Below are 21,348 nucleotides of genomic sequence, written 5' to 3' on the forward strand. Positions count from 1 at the left end.
CAAGAGATATATCCTCGGCAGTTAATAAAAGATGTGAAAGAGAAAGAAGTAGGAGGAAAGTCTGTGGCACTGAAAGCGTGACGTGGCTGTTGGTCTGATAGCTGGTAAGGTGCATGTGTCGTCCACCCCAGCGCTAGCAGAGAGAGACGGATGAGCCCGTCGCCCTGGACGCCTATTACTCAAGGGAAAAGACAGCCGGTAATCAGCCTGATAGCCGGTTGAGTGTATGTGGGGCCGAGCTGGAGGGATTGGAACGAGGAAAAATCGCTGCTCCTACCCGAGATTGGACCCGCAACATTGTCAGGGAGAGTACTGCGCTGTGCTGCAATACTACCACAGTAACTGCGAACGATAAAATTATCACTTTACTAATTTTAAAAAAATGAGGCATTGCTCACTATTGTTCGATTAAAGGTCGAGCTAGATTGTGATCAACGCAGATCACATCTGTATCGCTCGGTGTTAACATTATCAACTTTTCCTCCACCTGGTTAACCTTCCACTGGGGTCCGTTCATACACTGGAGCGCACAATTTAAGGACGAAAATAATTTTCTCATGATGAATCACTGCAAAGTAACACAGGTCGATGTGACTTGGACCATACATAGCAAAAACTGCTACCGTGTGCAGAAGCTAAGTGAAAGAAACACGAAATGAAGTGGACAGAAATGACACTAGTGTATTCAACTGGGTTGACCATATGTGAACCATCAAAAGTGAACGAGTAGACGCTTTATAAATCTCTCTGAACTTCGGAAAAATTTCTGTTTTTGAAAAACTGGACAAGGCAAAGAATTTTATTGCTGTGTCGGTATTGCAGTTTATCCACTGGACGGTAAACACAAAACGAGAATAGTTTAAAAAGCCGATTAAGTGAGACTTCTCGCAATCATACAAAAGACTGTCTCTGAAACTAACACAGTTGACTGACACATTTCAATAAATCGTTCATACAAAAAGACTAATTTACATGATTGTACTGTCATATAATATATATATGAGAGAAGCGATGTGTAAAATCGGTGACATGCGAGTTTACTGCCAGTTAATGCGTCGAATAATTGCTCGCTTCGAGCGATGTTAATTTCCAGGTAAGAATTATGAATGACAGGCTCAGATATTTCCTCCCCATTACATCGATTTCCAAACCACTGGGGCTGTCTTAAAGTAGTGCCCAAACGAGGCAGTACTTCTAGTATCTAGCATCTAGTTGAATTTTTATTTCCCTTTTTACCAGGTAATATTTATTCTGTAATGTAGTGCACACTTATAAATAAAATGCGCCAGATAAAACCTCTAAAACATTGTTGTGGGCTGCCCATTTAACAGAGAAAAATTAATAAACAAATATTAACAAAATGAATGGGCAAGTGTACGGTATCGCTAACTGGTGCACTTCATTGTCGAAAATTCCGTGTTTCGCGGGGCATTTTCACTTTGGAGTACTGCGAGGCCACTGCGCAATTCCGCCGCAGCATAGTTTGTTAAAGCAGATACTAAGGTAAGAAACGTAAAAAACAGTGTTGGCTAATGACTACCCCTTTCTTTCCTTTAATGATAACAAAGTAGCGGCACTTGTCTAATGCATCTCTACACATGTAAATGCTGATTCCGTAGATATACCTGATTTCTGCTCATAGATAAACGACAACCTTAACGTCTAGTTGTTGCCTAATATCTACCAACGTCGCAAAAACAGAGATTTCATCAATATCAATGCCATCTCGTCACTTTTGACCCAATGTATTGTAGCGAAGGTAGCAAATGAGTAGTTTGCATTGTTGACCTGGATATTTTTGTCATATTTTAGAGACGGTCATATTTCCATCTCTGTCTGGGTGCGTGATTGTAAAAGATAGAGTGGGTGATTTTTTCAACTAAGTTACCATCGAACGTAGTTATTAAGTTACAAACATTTGTTTTCATTTTTGACGATTGTGTCAAGGACCCTAATGAACCTTGATGTTCGATGTACCAGCACTTGTCTTAACATGATTAGGGTGTTCGGGAAAAGAGAATATGTTAACAAGTAAAACAAAACGTGTTGAAAGTCGCTACAGCACCCTGCATTCGTTTTCGGCTAAAAATCTTAATAAGGCTGCTAAAGTTAAGGAGGCAGCAGGCAACATTGCGAACTTTATTTAAGTTATAAATGCTTGTTTTCTGAGCCGTAAGAGCGAGAAATGAACGAAGGATGTATGAGTGGACAGAGGCCAGATAGCAAACGAACCGTGCGCCAGCAATTTTGGCATCCATTCGTCCTTGTCGCACTTGCCATGCCTCGCCCCTTCTTCGTTTGTTAGGTTGTGGTTTTTAGTTTTGCCTCCGGAGGGTATGGGGGACAGAGAGATCTGCTGTTTACGCGCGTGCACGGTGACGCCGTAGACTCGCCGAGTTGTAGGCAGTCAGCTGACCAGCGGCACGAAGTCGTGTTCCCGGCGGCTGAGGCCTCATGTCTACTACAGGTGTCGGGACAGCCGGCTCGCCGTTTGTGTGTCAAGTAAAGGGCGGTACCTGCGGGAATCAGTTGTGGTAGCGAGGGCAGTCTACAATTGTTTGAATAGTGGGCGTATCTTGGTGGTACCCTGCTGATGCAGGGAGTTGCATTTATGCGGTTCACCCATCACTCTGGAATGTACACTACTGGCCATTTAAATTGCTGCACTACGAAGACGGCGTGCTACAGACGCGAAATTTAACCGACAGGAAGAAGATGCTGATTAGCTTTTCATAGCACTCACACAAGGTTGGCGCCGGTGGCGACACCTACAATGTGCTGACATGAGGAAAGTTACCAGCCGATTTCTCATACCCGACCAGCAGATGACCGGCGTTGCCTGGTGAAACGTTGTTGTGATGCCTCGTGTAAGGAGGAGAAACGTGTACCATCACGTTTCCGACTTTGATAAAGGACGGATTTTAGCCTATCGCGATTGCGGTTTATCGTATAGCGACATTGCTGCTCGCGGCGGTAGAGATCCAATGACTATTAGCAGAATATGGAATCGGTGGGTCCAGGAGCGTAATACGGAACGCTGTGCTGGATCCCAAAGGCATCGTATTGTGAGGCGGCAGGTGGAAATTTGTTTGTTGAATAATAAATGTGGAATATATGTCTTTCCCGGTCGATGCACCATATGTGGGGCGGCGTGTGAAAATTTGTTTGTTGAATAATAAATGTGGAATATATGTCTTTCCCAACGATGCACCATATGTGGGGCGGCGGGTGGAAATCTGTTTGTTGAATAATAAATGTGGAATATATGTCTTTCCCGGCCGATGCACCATATGTGGGGCGGCGTGTGGAAATTCTTGGAATATTAATTGTTCCTATGATTTATTTAATAACTTAAAGTGGTGCATTACTAGCCCAGCGGCTAGTCGGGACAGCGAATTTAATCAAGCGTTCCCTTAGCCGTCCGCACCGTGGCTTTATATATAAGAACGCTGCGCGGGGAAAAAAGGCCCCAGTTCTCTCCAGACGCTGATCAGCGCACCACCTGTGCCGGGAGTTGCGCGGCTTCGGTATCATTGCTATAAACACCCTTGGGTGCCGTAATAAGTTACTCGCGATACGTGTAACCATGAAATCATTTTCGAGTGAAGTGTTAATTCTGGGATGACTTTAATGATCTTTCTTCAGTTCGCGTATGTCGCATTTTCACGTGCCGCCGCGGGACAGACATTCTACCTTTCTTTAGCGTGGCGTTTGATGAACATTATCATCAAATTATGACGAGCATTCACTTAAACATTTAATTGGAACAGTTATAGTTGCATCAGCGCATTATACTCTGAATTGCGCTGGTAGTTGGATTGTGTGGATTCTTTTTGGTCTGTGACTTTCAGAATATAGTGAACATTTTTAAAGGAATCGTTTTTTGATTATGAATCCCAGACAATCTCCTAATTCCTCAGAGCTATAAGCTGTGGCTATAAGTGTTTTTCTCAGTTGAAGTGGGCACTAGGAATTCTAATTACATGCTTCACGTTTTGTTAATCGCTTTCTGGTTGCCAATAAATTGTAGTTAGAGAGCCAGTGTTGAGAACGTCAAACAACAGCATTAAATAAATCATAGGAACATTTTAATAACAACAAAATTCCACCCGCCGTCCCACATATGGTGCATCATTGGGAAAGACATATATTCCACATTTATTATTCAACAAACCAATTTCCACCCGCCGCCCCACATATGGTGCATCGGCCGAGAAATGAAACGGAAAGAAACAGAGTAAAAGTGAAAGTGATTTTTAAATATTCGGATTCGGGAGTGAAATGCGACACGCAACTGAGTAATGGAACAGTGATAGTGTTACGTGTGTATGTGGACGACGCAACTGGATTAACAACGCATCTGGATTGACGGAGCTGGCACTGAGTCTAGCGGCGCTGCCGGCATCGCCTCACCGCAGCAACCGGAGCAGCGCCTGCAGTTGCGGGCCACGCAAACACACAGCAGCCATCGAAGTGCAGTCTGCAGTTCAACGCGCCGCGTCGCATCAGTAATCCTGGTACGGCGCGTCGGCAACGACATACGCCGTGCAGAAGGAAATAAGTTAAGTGAAAAGCTGTTAAAACTTTTACTAACCTGCACTAAAAGACTGTCAGCGATGGAACCGCAAAAAAGAAACAGAAGTTAAACCTAAATCAGGACTTATGTCTGTTAAAGGAACTGTAAATCCAGACAACGGTTCAAGTGTAAATATGCATGAAAATAGTAATGTTAAAGTGAAATCTGAACTAGTGTCTCCTGACTGTAGTGTGAAATAGGGCAACGATTCAACAGTAGAGACCTCTGTAGTAAAGCAGAAATCAGAAATTGTTAATTTATTGGATGATAGTTTCTCTGATGAATTAAAAATGAAACAGTCATCAGAGATGGTAGAGCTTAAGAAGGAGAAATTAGATATGACTGACCAATCAGAAGTTTCATTTAGTTTTGATGATTCTGGTGTTGGAGCTAGTTTTTCGTCACCTGAGTGTGATAAAAAGCCAGCTAGTGAGCAACCCAAAGCTACTGGGGCTATTGATTTAAATGTTATATTACAAGCAATAGTTACCAGTAATGCTGAATTAAAGTCTGAAATAACTGAGGTCAAAAGCAGTAATGCGGAAATGTCAGCCAGTACTGCTAAAATGACGGCTGAATTAAAGTCTGAAATAACTGAGGTCAAAAACATTAATGCTGAATTGAAGTATGAGATTGTGGCCAGCCAGACTAATTTTAATAAGCGATTGGAGGTAATGGACAATACCTTCAAGGCTGGTTGCAATAAGCTGAAAGAGGATCTGGGCAGTTTGAACTATAAAATTGATTACAACCATGAGGATATTAAGGAGAAGGTTGCTCAACAATTTTCTGAAATGTATAAAACAGTAAAATACGAAGCTGCTGAGGTTCGTAAAGACTTCCAAATGGAAGATGCGAAGCTGGAGCACAAGTTAACAGAAAAGATCGAGGCGGAATCTGGACTGTGCTCAGATAGGTTTAAAGATGTTAATATAAAAGTAAACATATGTCAAGCAGAAGTAGACGCAATCAAAACTGATACTACTCATATTGAGCAAAGAGTAGATAATGTTGAAATGAGAGTAGAAAATATGAGTACTAACATCGCTGACATTGAGAGTAAAGTAGCTTGAGTAACTTCTGGTAATGGTAGTATGCAACAAATTGTAGCTTTTATCGGGTGTCGGCAGTTTTTGCGGTTCGATCCAGATACAAATATCCACCCGCTAGATTTCTGGAACGATTTTGAAGATGTGATTCCACCAACTTGGTCTGAACGAGAGAAAATCTCTTTTATTAGAAGCCCTTTTGCAGGTGACGCCATGTGTTGGTCAGCTGATGTTATGTTGAAGTGTAAAACATTAGCGGAATTTAAAACAGCTTTCATTAATGAGTATCGGTCTAGTAATAAGCAAAATGAAGTGTTGAGAGAATTTTGGAGTGGAAAACGCTTCAATGTAGGCAAGGAATCTATTAAAGAATTTGCTAGGTCATGGATCTCACGTTTGTCACATTTGGCCGAAAAGCTAAAACCTGAAATGATAATACTAGGTCTTGAAGCCAAACTGCCATGGTATTGGCAAACTAAAATTATATCTGCTCCTACAGGCAATCTGGATCGTTTCATTGAGTATTTGGAACGTGTAGAGCGTGTGGCTGCCAATGTGGATCAAGCACGTAATAACAGAAATGGTAATAACACTAGTAGTAATTTTAAGAACGAGCAGAATGGCAATGTAAACAACAGAACAGTAGGTGTTCGCCATCCTAAGATAGGTAGGAATTGGAGAAATAATTATCAGAACCAACAATGGCATCCAAATGATAGTAATTTTGTTCCGAACAAAATTATGAAGGTAAGCAACAGTGCGGAAAGCAATGCTGTGCCAGTTAACTATAGTGGAAATAAAGGAAACAGTAGTAGGCCGAGGCAGGAAAACTAGTTCCCGTCTATGAGAACACTGGCGCTCACCAGGCGGTTACTTTTCCTAAGCCAGTAATTACAGTAATTGGTAAGACAGATCAAAATACTCAGACTGAACATGTGGATGAGGGGTCGGTAGCTTCTAAGGATACAGCAGAAATATTAGATCACTCACAGTATTTGATAGATACCGTATTAGAGACGCTTTCTAAGTGTGAAGAGGAAGAGAAGGTGCAGCAGTGTAACGGTAGGGAAGAGCTACAAAATACTGAATTGTCAGGTGAAGAAGCAGAAGAAATTCATGCTTATATTTACGATGAGGATGATGTGCTCTTATCTAAAGTGTCTGTGCAGGATGTTGATACTGTACTAATAGATTTAGGACAGGAGGTAAGTGAGAATGTAGAGGATAGGCTGTTGGGGGTCGATGAACCCAGTAGCTGTGACCAGTTGTCACTTGAGAAGGAACCCGACGATAATGGTGAAAGTGGTTCAGCTGTAACTAGTGTTACGCCCGGTCTGGAGACGCAGAATCGCTCAGACTACAGTAATTTGGGTCATGTTCAACAAGCTATATGTAATGAAGTCGTGCGGTGTTTCGATTTGAAATTAATAGACCGACTGGAAAAGGCAGCTGAAAATGTAATTCAGGAATCCCCTACACACTTTGACCTAAATGTAATGAAGACAGATGTCGATCACTTTAGTTGGAGACAGATCAAAAAGGAACTATTGGATGAGTTTGAGGAACCACCTGTACAAACTAGAATAAGCCACTCTATAATAATAGTGAATATGTTGGGTATCAATGTACGTTGTCTCTTAGACAGTGGAAGTGAGGTGAGTGCGATATCTCAGTCCTTCTTTGATGCATTACCTGGTAAAGACAAGTTTACAGTAATGAGGGTATCAGGACTAAGAATAATTGGTGCTACTGGCAATGTGTCAAAAACGGTAAAACAAGAAGCTTTGCTGCCCTTTAACATTATTGGTAATTTAATTGATCATCAATGCTTAATTGTAAATAATCTCAATATTGAGGTTTTAATTGGCATAGATTTCTTGTCGAAATATCAGAGTGTTGTTGACTTTGAAAGAAGCCAGTTAAAAATGGCCTTGCCGATAACCGGAGTAATTACGGTACCTTTTATTGATAAATATGTAGTAACTAATGATGAAACTTGGGAGCTGCCTATACGAGTTCTGAAAAATAGGATATATTGGGACGAATTTGTTAATCTTAGTAAAAGTAAGCTAAACACAGAAGAAGAAGAAGAAGCAATTATTTTGGACAAAATAGAAGCTAAATTGCAGGAAATCGATAAAATATCAGCTAATCAGAAGGAAGAACTGAGACACGTTTTAAAAAGGCGTCATAAGGTATTTTCAAATAGACCTGGAGTGGTCAGATGTTATGAATGTCAATTAAAGGTGAAACCTGGCCAAGTGTTTCTCACGAAGCCATACCAAATATATGTAGCTTGGAAGGAGGTGGTTCGAAAGGATATACAGAGAATGCTAGAGTGGGGTGTGATTGAAAAAGCGGTCAGTGAGTACAATAATCCTCTTGTTGTTGTACCAAAAAGAGACGGGAGTGTCAGATCGGACTTGGACGCTCGTTGGTTGAATGAAATAGTGGTTAGGGAAAGTGATAGACTGCAGAACATGAACGAGTTATTGCAAAAGTTCTGGGGGGTAAAATTCTTAACCTCTGTGGACATCACGTGTGGATATTGGAATTTGCCACTGGCGGAAAGTTCAAGGAAGTACACAGTTTTCTTGTACGAATTAGTTTGTTACCAATACCGTGTGGTACCTTTCGGACTTAGTATCTCTGTTTGTGCCTTCGCACGTGTGATGTGCCATGTTTTAGGACCAGCCTTAAGTAATAAAATCACAGACTACGTAGATGATTTGTTAATAGCAACTCCTACCTGGGAAGAACACATAGTTTTATTAGAGGAAGCGTTAGAGGCTATTGAGAGAGGTGGCATGAAACTGAAGTTGAAAAGACAGAGTGCGTTAAAGAGGAAATAGGTTTCTTGGGATATATGATAAGTGGAAAAGGTATTCTGCCTGACCCGGGCAAGCTAGCAGACATTGAAAAATTTGAGGCTCCCAGAAACAAGAAGCAGTTGAGATCGATGTTCGGTCTTTTCGGCTTCTAGAGGCGTTTTGTTAGTGATCAGGCTTTTAATGCGCCCTGTCTTCACCTCCTGCTGAAAAAGAATACCCCTTGGATTTGGACAGCAGAATGCCAACAGGCGTTCAAGGTGCTTAAACAATCTTTAATTAATAGTCCTATTTTACATCATCCTGATTTTGAAAAACCATTCTGTATGTATGTTGATGCTAGTGGCTATGGTATAGCTGTGGAGGTATTCCAAGTAGAAATAGAGAACGAACAAGAAGTGCACAAGACTATAGCTTTCGCAAATCGATCTTTACAGGCAGCAGAGAGAAATTATGGCATCTCAGAACTGGAAGCGTTGGCAATTGTTTTTGGGGTACAGAAATTTGAGCAGTATCTATTAGGTCACAAGATAATTGTTTACAGTGACCATAAGGCGTTGACCTTTCTAAAGACCTGTAAGTTGAGGAATGCTCGTTTGGTAAGATGGTCATTGTATCTCCAGCAGTTTGTCCTTGAGGTTAGATATATTCAAGGGAAAGATAATTTGGTAGCTGATGGGTTATCTAGAAGTGCGGAGCTCTTTGATGACGCGGGAATTACAGCAACAGACCTAAGTGATGAACGAATGTTTGCGTTGCACGAAGTAAAGGAAGAAAGTGCATTAAAGAGGGTGATTAAGAACTTGAGACGTGAGCAGAATGCAGATGACCAGCTGAGGTTAGTAATGAGCTATTTGGGAGATGCGAACTATCGTAAGGTTTCGCAATACTACTGTCTGGATAAAGGTATTCTGTTTAGGAGGAAAAAGGTAGGTGTTTCTGAGTGGAAGCTATGCTTTCCATCACAACATGTAGACTTACTAATCGACTATGTACACCTGAGGTATGGGCACTATGGTGCAAAGAAGTGCATTTGCAAAATTAAAAGAGAAAGTTGTGTTTGACAACATGTCCGCCATGTTGCCAAGCGTCTAGCAACTTGTGTAGTGTGCCAGAAAGTCCGTGCTGTTAATATCAGAATATAAGGGGATATGCATTCAGTAGAGCCAACTGAAACGCTAGAATTACTGGCTTGTGATTTGTTTGGCCCTCTTCCTGCTTCGAGAGGTGGGTGCACCCATGTTTTTGTTGTTGTGGATAGATTTAGTAAGTATGTTAAGCTATACCCAATTAAAAGAGCAAATGCAAAAACGTTGGTAGAAAAGTTAGAAAAAGATTTCTTCGTGAACGTTGGCGTTCCGAAGAATTTACTGTCCGACAATGGGCCTCAATTTACTTCTGATAGATTTAAAGAATTTCTGGATAAGGCCGGAGTGAAACATCTGAAAACATCTGCGTATTTCCCCCAAGGAAATATGAGTGAACGTATTATGAGAGAATTGAATAGGCTTTGCAGGACTTACTGTGCTCGGAAACACTCAAGTTGGGCAGAGCACATGAAGTATTTTGAGAATGTAATTAATAACTTAAGACATGATGCAACTGGTTTTGCGCCTTGCGAATTGATGTCTGGCCAAGAACCACACAATGTGATTGCAGATATGGTAGAATTAGCTATTCTAACGCAAATATCCACAGACAAAAAGAAGTTAAAGGCTAGGGCAAATATAAGAAAAAGAGCATTGGAAAGGAAGAGGCGTCATGACGCAAAAGCTGTACTCACCAGTTTTGAAATAGGTCAGTTAGTCCTTGTCAAAACGAAGGAAAAATCAAAGAAAATAAATGCAGAAACAAAAAAATTCATGTTCGTATACCAAGGACCTTTCAGGATCATAGGAAAACCACATGTCAATGCATATAGGCTAGAGTACCCTAAGAGTAAAAAGATATTAGGTCTCAGGAACGTGATCGACCTAAAGAAGTTCATAGGTAGTGAACGAATTCTGTAGGGAGGAGGTTGTTTTGTAACCTCTACACAGTGTGGCAGCTGTGCAGTCCCAGCTGTGTGAGATCTTCTTTCCTTTTCAGGTCTCACTCATTCTTCATCTTTCCTATCTACCAAAATTTCGGCTATTACTCTCAAATACTAAAATCTTCCGGTATGACTATCAAGGCAGGATTAAGCTAATTATTTCTGTAGGGAGGAGGTTGTTCTGTAACCTGGACACAGTGTGGCAGCTGTGCAGTCCCAGCTGTGTGAGATTTTCTTTCCTTTTCAGGTCTCACTCATTCTTAATCTTTCCCATATAAAAAAATAGACTCCTTCTTTCCAATATGAAAATTTTCTGAAGCGAATGAATTCTGTAGGGAGGAGGTTGTACTGTAACCTCTACACAGTGTGGCAGCTGCGCAGTCCCAGCTGTGTCAGCTCTTATTTACTTTTCAGATTTCACTCTCTCTTCATCTTTTCTATCCATCTAAAGTTTCGACTTCTTCTTTCCAACACATTAAATTTTCCGTCATGGCTATCAAGCCATGAGTTCTGTAACCATTCTATCCACCGATTAGGGAAGAAAATACCTAATGTGACAAACCTAACAGTGACATAAACATAGAGAAGTATGACGTAATTAAGATACAAATGTATTTGAGTAACAAGTATGCATAGAACCCTCGTATTATTGTAAGTACAAAGTGTTGATTTATTGGAAATGGTCCACCAACAGTAATTTAAAATGATATACAAATTCGTGTACAAGCAGGATCTGAAGTGGCAGTGAAACCTATTGTATGCTGTAGAGTTAACTAATAAATAGTAAAAGAGAGTGCTTAGCGTTATGAAAAATATGCAGATAAGTTGTAAGAATGAACTCATCTTGTGTAGCAAGGAATGGCATTGTAATAGAACTGAGTAGTGTTTGTGGTTGAGACGTGAAGGACACGTCCCTGAAATATTTATAAGGTTTGAGCTGCTCGTTATTTGGTGTAGTGTGTGACAGGACACGCCTACACGTGTTGAGGTTATGAGTTGGAGGCGTGAATGCGACCATAGGTACCGTTATGTTAGATGAGACAGAGCAGCTCATGGTGTTCTATAGGTTTAAGGAATTTAGCATTACGCTTGGCCGTAATTACTTAACGCACTTGTGGTTTCAGCGTCCGATCGAGTGGAAATGGATTGGCACGTGAGCAGACTAATCAGCTGCAATACACTATAGATATGAAATAAATGTGCTATCCTATGCTTGAAATGTTAATAGAGTGAGTGTTAAATAAGTACATACACTAGCAACATAATTGAGTATCATAATGGCAGACGTAAAACATTATTTATAGTTCAGCATAAATACACTTCGATGACGTAAGTACATAATTGCAGATGTGGAACTGACATAGCAGCAGAGGACCAATAATTGGATTTAGTAGTCAACTAAACATAGTGTGTTTTGAACACTCAGAACTGTACTATTACCACAAGTTACTCACATGTACAAAGAACCTGAAAAGACAACTACTAATCAAATATACTCATACTATCTCTAAGAATAAGGTAATCGAAGACGAGTCAGTTAAGTAAATAAAAGAGAGATTTGTTAGGAATGTACCGAGCATTGCTTCAGTGTTCCGACCCAGAAATAATAAATTGAGATTAAATAGGATTTTTTATTCTATGCCTTGAGCATAAATTTTCTCTAGTACGTGACTAACGGCGTTTTGAGCCATTTGTTTACCGATTTTATGACAATTAAGTAACCGCGAGAGTAAAATTGAAAAAAGTTCTGTTAACTTTTTCCAGCAACATATTGAAAGATAAAATGTATATATATCCCCATTTCATTGTGACCCACCTTTAGATTTTAAATGAACAGAGTCTGCGTGAAAGCGTGGAGTGACTTGGACGCAACTCACAGTGACGCCTCCCCTTCCCCATGTAATTTAGAGTGAACGTGAAGGAAGCACACCATAGCAACTTCCCCTCCTCTACCCTTGTGAATGGAAGTGTAGAACGCCAGGCAAAGCGGCTACAAACACGTGTGTAAAAATGAAATTGTCATGATTTTGAAATTCTCTTTCAGATTTAGAAAAGACTGCTAAGATACAATTATCTGTTTATGTATCATGAATAACTGCGTTATTTTCCTTGAATTTGTGTATGTAAAAATATTTACAGACAATTTAATGGATTTAAGATTTTCATAGTTTTACACATTTTGTGTGTTTGTCTAAGGTAATATGTATGCCAAAGTGTTTCATTGATTTTGCTTAAATTTTGAGTGATAATGTTGCTTAAGAGGCAGTGAATATGTCAGCATTTTAAATAATTTAAGTAGGTAATAAGTTTTCTGTTAATATTTCTACATGTTTATATTTAAATTTTAATTTTCATAGGGAGTTAAGCTGTACTCTCGCTTCCCTTATTGTAATTAATTTTTTCATTTATATTCAAAAAAATTAAGTAGAGGGTGATGTAGGGAAGCAGCCTACTCACGCCGTATAAAATTCACAGCAGTCTTTCCATTGTGTGCCACCAGTCCGCTGTAACTAGCTCTGACGTAATAAATGTTGCACAGTTCTTTAAAATAAAATAAATAACCTGAAACGTTTCTAGCATGTCAGGAGTAATACTATATCATTATGTGTTGAATATCAGTTCAATAACTTTACCATTTTCGAAATTTGGACGTTTTTCTGTAAAAATCATTGGCGCAACAGAAAAGAGCTAGAAACTTAAAAATTCATATTTAGATTCCGTTTGCATAATAATTTCGTAGCAACAATATTCTGCATCCCACAAATTAAAATTTTAGTTGAAATTCATAATTTTCTGGTTTTGGCTTAAAAATTAAGGAAGCAACATAGATTAAGTAGGCGAATAACTAAAGCTAGGATGTTTAAATTTAAGTAGAAGGGAGATCGGCTATAATCATAACGATGTAAGAAGTTTCAACTGAATAACTATAAAACTATAGCGATAGCGTATCTCCAAAGGGCAAGTTCAGAGCTCGTCTACTGCGTGTAGTGTAATTAAATTAATTCTCTCGCCCAAAATATTGGACTTAGCAACGTCATACATTCATTATGATAACTTACCTGTGTGCTGATTGCACATTTAAATTGAGGGCTTCATTGGACATCAGAAAAGGAAGCAATGATTTATTTAATAACTTAAAGTGGTGCATTACTAGCCCAGCGGCTAGTCGGGACAGCGAATTTAATCAAGCGTTCCCTTAGCCGGCCGCACCGCGGCTTTATATATAAGAACGCTGCGCGGGGGAAAAAAGGCCCCAGTTCTCTCCAGATGCTGATCAGCGCACCACCTGTGCCGGGAGTTGCGCGGCTTCGGTATCATTGCTATAAACACCCTTGGGTGCCGTAATAAGTTACTCGCGATACGTGTAACCATGAAATCATTTTCGAGTGAAGTGTTAATTCTGGGATGACTTTAATGATCTTTCTTCAGTTCGCGTATGTCGTATTTTCACGTGCCACCGCGGGACAGACATTCTACCTTTCTTTAGCGTGGTTATAGTTGCATCAGCGCATTAGACTCTGAACTGCGCTGGTAGTTGGATTGTGTGGATTCTTTTTGGTCTGTGACTTTCAGAATATAGTGAACATTTTTGAAAGAATTGTTTTTTGATTATGAATCCGGACAATCTCCTAATTCCTCAGAGCTATAAGCTGTGGCTATAAGTGTATTTCTCAGTTGAAATGGGCACTAGGAATTCTAACTACAGGCTTCACGTTTTGTTAATCACTTTCTGGTTGCCAATATCGTAGTTAGAGAGCCAGTGTTAAGAACGGCAAACAACAGCATTAAATAAATCATAGGAACATTTTAATAACAACAAAATTCCACCCGCCGCCCCACATATGGTGCATCGTTGGGAAAGACATATATTCCACATTTATTATTCAACAAACAAATTTCCACCCGCCGCCCCACATATGGTGCATCGTTGGGAAAGACATATTCCACATTTATTATTCAACAAACAAAATTCCACCCGCCGCGCCACATATGGTGCATCGTTGGGAAAGACATATATTCCACATTTATTATTCAACAAACAAAATTCCACCCGCCGCCCCACATATGGTGCATCGTTGGGAAAGACATATTCCACATTTATTATTCAACAAACAAAATTCCACCCGCCGCGCCACATATGGTGCATCGTTGGGAAAGACATATTCCACATTTATTATTCAACAAACAAAATTCCACCCGCCGCGCCACATATGGTGCATCGTTGGGAAAGACATATATTCCACATTTATTATTCAACAAACAAAATTCCACCCGCCGCGCCACATATGGTGCATCGTTAGGAAAGACATATATTCCACATTTATTATTCAACAAACAAATTTCCACCCACCGCCCCACATATGGTGCATCGTTGGGAAAGACATATATCTCACATTTATTATTCAACAAACAAATTTCCACCCGCCGCCCCACATATGGTGCGTCGTTGGGAAAGACATATATTCCATATTTATTATTCAACAAAAAAAATTCCACCCGCCGCCCCACAGTATCACTAGCAGTCGAGATGACAGGCATCGTATCCGCACGGCTGCAACGGATCGTGCAGCCACGTTTCGATCTCTGAGTCAACAGATGGGGACGTTTGCAAGAGAGCAACCATCTGCACGAACAGTTCGACGACATTTGCAGCAGCATGCACTGTCAGCTCGGAGACCATGGCAGCGGTTACCCTTGACGCTGCATCACAGGCAGGATCGTCTGCGATGGTGTACTCAACGACGAACCTGGGTGCACGAATGGAAAATCTTCATTTTTTCGGATGAATCCAGGTTCTGTTTACAGCATCGTGATGGTCGCATCCGTGTTTGGCGACATCGCGGTGAACGCACATTGGAAGTGTGTATTCGTTATCGCCATACGGGAGGATCACCCGACGTGATGGTACGGTGCCATTGGTTACACGTCTCGGTCACCTCTTGTTCGCACTGACGGCACTTTGAACAGTGGACGTTACATTTCAGATGTGTTACGACCCGTGGCTCTACCCTTCATTCGATCCCTGCGAAACCCTACATTTCAGCAGTATAATGCACCGCCACAGGTTGCAGGTCTGGATACAGAAAATGTTCAACTGCTGCCCTGGCCAGCACATTCTCCAGATCTCTCACCAATTGAAAACGTCTGGTCAATGGTGGCCGAGCAACTGGCTCGTCACAATACGCCAGTCACTACTCTCGATGAACTGTGGTATCGTGTTGAAGCTGCATGGGCAGCTGTACCTGTACACGCCATCCAAGCTCTGTTTGACTCAGTGCCCAGGCCTATCAAGCCCGTTAGTACGGCCAGAGGTGGTTGTTCTGGGTACTGATCTCTCAGGATCTATGCACCCAAATTGCGTGAAAATGTAATCACATGTCAGTTATGGTATAATATACCTCGCCAATGAATACCCGTCTATCATCTGCATTTCTTCTTGGCGTAGCAATTTTAATGGCCAGTAGTGTAGTTCAGATCTGAAATCTCATCAGTACTATGGCACGTTCTGAGCATTGTGATACGCTCATCACAGGAATCGTAATCGTACTTCCTGGTTCCGGTAGTCTGTCTCCTTGATATTGTCGTTACAGTCAGTAATAGTGTAATATTCGGATCCACCCAAAAGGGCTGAGGGACTGTTCTAGTTGGTAGATCAGTGCATTGCGTCCTGGTTACAGAGTGTTCATTTATGTGAAGCCTCAGAAAGGTTTATTACGTACTTATGTAACCTGCAGCGTTCTAAGTTATGCTTAACTTTACAGTGAGCTCGCAGCTGGTCACGTATATTTTTGTTCTAGTAGAAATTGAATTGTTGTGAAAGCATTAGTACTGATATCTAAAGATTCCGTTTTAAACATGTAAATGATATACCTTGCGCGTTTTTGTGTGCGGTTAGCTGCTTGTAGTAACCGCTTTATGTTAAAGCAATTGTTGCGAAGTTGATGTGCTCTGTTGAAAATCTTGCAAGTTCATCCTGAACTACAGGAAGTAACTACCTCACATGACGTTGGCCACGCTGACATAGTGTGACTCGCGTATTATTAAAGGCTGAATACGACACCTTCCGCATAAATTGCGAAGTTTCTTATTAACTTTATTTATACTGTAGAGTCGCCTTATTTATTTACGTAATTCTAGCCATTAACATTGACTGAGTCTTGATATTTTCTTTAAGCATTAAAATTCTGCTTTGGGAAGCAGACTTATGTTACAGGCTGTATAAGCTAATGCGAGCTACTCCCATTATATGTTACTGTGTTTTATGCAAAGTGTGGATATTTAAATTTGGTACATTTGAACAGAAAATGTTTGTATTAGTACTAGTTCAGGTTTTTACTAAAAACTGTGAAATCTAGAAAATTTACGTAACTATCGTTACAATTAATTACGATTGGCTTTATAGAAACATGTTTAAATTTTAAGTGAATTTGAGGTTGTATTGATGGATCATTAGCTGCCCATGCTGTGGCCCCGAGCTCCACTCTGTGCTTGGCTACATTACATTGTTTTAATTTACTTTCTCAACTAATTTCAGAGTAGATTGTCAAAGTTTTACTTCGTAAAGAAAATAGCTTTGTAAAGAAAATAGCAGGTCAATGGTTTTGAGCAGAGTCTTTGATCATATTATGCACATGTTTAAAGCTGTCAGTTTTCATAATCTCTTTATTGTGTTTTGAAACTGAGTGTAATAAAATCTTTGTCAAAATGAATCATTTAATTTCCACCCAACACCTGCCTTCCCGTCCCCTACCACTACAGTAATCTTGTTTTGAATATCCTGCACTCGCATTTAAATAGCCATAAGTGATTATCATCCCTTAACAATCATTTTCTTCATGTGGGATACCACATTCACGTACTATATGCTTATTTTTAAGTTTTCCATCTCTACTGTTTTAGAGATATGCAGTTTACTACATCTTGCACGATTGCTCAGTTTCGGCATCACAGGCAGTTTGCAAGCACAGTTGATGTGTTGTACAAGACAAAGACACCTATTGCATTTGAAAATGATCTGTAAGGCCGTAATTGACAAATTGTGCTTGCTACACGTAATGAAGCGAGTATTTGTCAAAAACGCAACTGAGGACAGAAACTTAATGAAGCGAATATTTGTCAAAAACACAACTTAGGACAGAAACTTCAAAATGTCGTTTAACCTTTAACGAACAGAAAGTCTAACATATACGCACGTTCAGAACACATGTCTACAACGTAAAATGTTCCAAATGTTTTAGAAACGCTGTAAATAATACACATAAAATATAGTTGACTTCTTGCTGGTGTTTTCGCAATCATAGCGTAAATGAATGACTATGTGCAGTTAAATAAGAAAAAGTAGACACATTTCACATTGTGGAATCTTCGAAGTAGTTTGGTGTAAATTCTGCATGGAAAAAGAGATGAATAAAAGAATAAAGATAAATTTCCTTTACTTTTCAGTCTTTTTGTTGGGATGAGAGGTTGGAAGCTGGTAGTTTTAATGACGTGAAAAATATTATTATTAAAACAGATAACATGAAACAATTTCACAAATCATTGTCTGTTTCGTATTAACGGATGTAAAAGCAGGAAATAAATACAAAGTTAGTAGAAAGAAAAGCTGTAGTACATTGTCCTGTGTTAACTTTATCTATGTAAAAGAATCTTCTGATGCTGCCAGGACAAACAATTGTGTAAAAACGCTGTGATTAGTTTTCTGGGAACACAAGTTGCTCAAGTTGAATGCAGGTTCACTCGAATCGCGTGGTGATTTTGGCTGCAGCTGCACCTGGCTGGAGCGTGCGCAGCATATACTGAGACAAAACAAGGCCTGATAAGGCAACAGTTTGCAGAAGCGACTAGGAACAACGACGAAGCGAGACGTAAACTTGTTGCCGACGTGCATGACGGAACCAAGAACCGTGATAGCGGCTCTGTGACAAACTGTGCACGCCCGACCTAAGGAATGAGCGGTCTGCGTGCAACCGATTCACTGCTTTGAAGAGAGCTCCTCGCGGTGACAACCAGTTAAGCGTCGGTTGTGTGAGAGATATCTTAAAGGTAACAATCTTTTCTCTTCCGTTCACAGAATACGTCATAACATATTATAAGGTTTCTAGTTTATTTTTGGTATTCAAGGAAAGTGATGCAAGCCCTATTTTCATTCGATGTTGCGTACTCCATATGATACTGGATATTTTTCCAAACATAGATTTTCAATAGTCAACACGTTACACCACAGACTTTCTGAGTTCACGAAATGTGATCTTTGGTTGCTAGAAGTGTTGTCGTTACTATAGCATTCTATGGGAAACTTGCGAGGAATTCGGGTGTTGGTCATGCTACTGAACGATCTGGAAAGAACGTGAGAGCACAGAGATAAAGATACAGAGGATAATGAATGATAGAAATATGATTTGGTACAAAATTAATTTGACGAGTGAAGATTTGAGGTAATGTCGCTTCTACACTGCTTTCTTGCACGTAGTTACGCTGTGTTAGAATAATGAAGTGTTTCAGCAGAATTTTTCCTCATTGTTTTGGGTTACTTTATTTCTTTGTTCAGACGAGACTAAATAAAGTTATCACTTCACATGGCTTGCTCTCAGAGCTTACAGATTTACCACCCCTTTACCAATGCAGAGTAATATTTGTTATCTATGAGCAGAGATAAGGTATATCTATGGAATCAGCATTTAGATGTACAGAGATGCATTAGACAAGTGCCGCTACTTTGTTTTCATTACACTATTTTTTACGTTCCTTAAGCACTTGATCTTATCGCTTAGTATCTGGTTTAACAAACTATGCTGCGGCGGAATTGCGCTGTGGCCTCTTGGTACTCCAGAGTGAAAATGTCCCTCGAAACACGGAATTTTCGGCCATGAAATGCAGCAGTTAGCGATAGCGTACACTTGCCCATTCATTTTATTAATATTTGTTTATTAATTTTTCTCCTTTTAATGGGCAGCACACAACAATGTTTTAGTGGTAATTTTTCCTAAGATCACTGTGACTGTCAAAATATGAGTTTTAGTTTCCACGATAGTTTTATTAATGAGATTCTTTTCATACATTTAGGAAGTTCAAATTCCACCACCATTTCCTCACGAAAAATTCATTTTTGCGTTTATATGTGTCTATGTACTACACTCTGCGGAATTAAATGGCATAATCTACTTAGAAAAGTTGCATCTATTTGCACTGCACTGCACTGCACAAGGTTTTCTCTCCTTTTACCTATTTTGCTGCTGCTCTTTTTTTTATGTGCAGCTTTTGGAGTAGTACAGAGTTGCCACAGGCTCTCCATAAAAATTTGTTAGGGTCAATTTTACAACACAGTGAGAACATAAAAAAATCATTCATAGTGAAATATTTTACTTCAAAATTATCAGGTTCAGTTTAGATAGAATTCAACCGAGAATAGATATCTTTGTCAGATGGTCTTTCTTACAGTGGTGTTAGTCATAATGTGCTTGTGTATTATCTAATGTATGGAATTTTCTTCAATTAGCTGGTGAACGTAAATTCATAGGGCATTTTAATAGCAACATTTGGTTATTTTGGAAATTTGTGGCAACTTCTGTGGGATCAAACTGCTGAAGTCATCGGTCCCTAGGCTTACATACTACTTAATCCACCTTAAACTAACTTACACTAAGGACAACACACACACCCATGCCCGAGGGAGGACTCGAACCTCTGACGGGGGGAGCCGCGCGAACCGTGGCGAGGCGCCTGAGACCGCACTGCTAATCAGCACGGGTTTGGTTATTTATTATTTCAAAATCTTATTTGTAATTTTATGTAGCATATTTCATTCCGTTAGTTTTATTTACCGGAATTCCAGGTCATGGCTTGTGACGTCACGCATTGCAGCACTGCTTACTACAATGCACAATACAGAATTTCACAGGACAGTTTCCGTAGCAAAGTTTTAAGTTTTCTGATGACATTGGTAAAGGCCTGTTCAAATACAGTTACACAGTTTCACACTCATTTAATTAGATAACGCTTCCGCAAGTACACCATTTGCAATGTTAAGACCGACATAGGACTTTTAAGATAGGAAACCGGCCGCGGTGGCCGAGCAGTTGTAGGCGCTACAGTCCGGAACCACGCGACTGATACGGTCGCAGGTGGAAATCCTGCCTCGGGCATGGATGTATGTGATGTCCTTAGGTTGGTTGGTTGGTTGTTTCGGGAAGGAGACCAGACAGCGTGGTCATCAGTCTCATCGGAGTAGGGAAGGATGGGGAAGGACGTCGGCCGTGCCCTTTCAGAGGAACCATCCCGGCATTTACCTGGAGTGATTTAGGGAAATCACGGAAAACCTAAATCAGGATGGCCGAACGCGGGATTGAACCGTCGTCCTCCCGAATGCGAGTCCAGTGTATAACCACTGCGCCACTCTTTAGGTTAGTTAGGTTTAAGTGGTTCTGAGTTTTAGGGGACTGATGACCTCAGATGTTAAGGCCCATAGTGCTCTGAGCCACTTGAACCATAAGATGGTAAATCAGTCTAGGTTCAGCTTTTTTTATTTTGAAAAGTGCGAAGTATAAAACATTAAAAAAACAAGTTCAGAGTGGTATAATAAGTGTGATTTGGAAAAACTATGTGAACAGAGATCAGGCTCACAAGCTGGTACTTTCTTAGGTTAAGAAACAGCCTTAATTTTCTCTTTCCTTCTTCAACTGCATTTAAAAAACTACATAACCATAAAAGAACCAAGTATATTTAATGTGTTCACAGATACAAAGCATTTGGTATTTATCCAACTGGTCAGTGAATTAATTTCCTGCATTTCATTTGAGAGGTTCATGGTTTTTGTACGAGTCTTCCATGACCGACGCAACTCCTGAGCCTGTATTTGGGCGAGGA

General features: G+C 40.2%; 1 protein-coding gene across 1 annotated transcript in view; it reads left to right on the plus strand.

Moving 5' to 3' along the window:
* The first annotated feature begins 4,884 nt into the window (after positions 1-4,884).
* The window catches only part of LOC126267811 (glucose dehydrogenase [FAD, quinone]-like), a 46,696-nt gene continuing 30,232 nt past the window's right edge, over positions 4,885-21,348 (plus strand). Inside the window, 1 exon segment of the mRNA XM_049973116.1 lies at positions 4,885-5,302. Coding sequence (XP_049829073.1) covers positions 4,885-5,302 — 418 coding nt within the window.

Source organism: Schistocerca gregaria, chromosome 4 (assembly GCF_023897955.1).
Source record: "Schistocerca gregaria isolate iqSchGreg1 chromosome 4, iqSchGreg1.2, whole genome shotgun sequence".
NCBI lineage: Eukaryota > Metazoa > Arthropoda > Insecta > Orthoptera > Acrididae > Schistocerca > Schistocerca gregaria.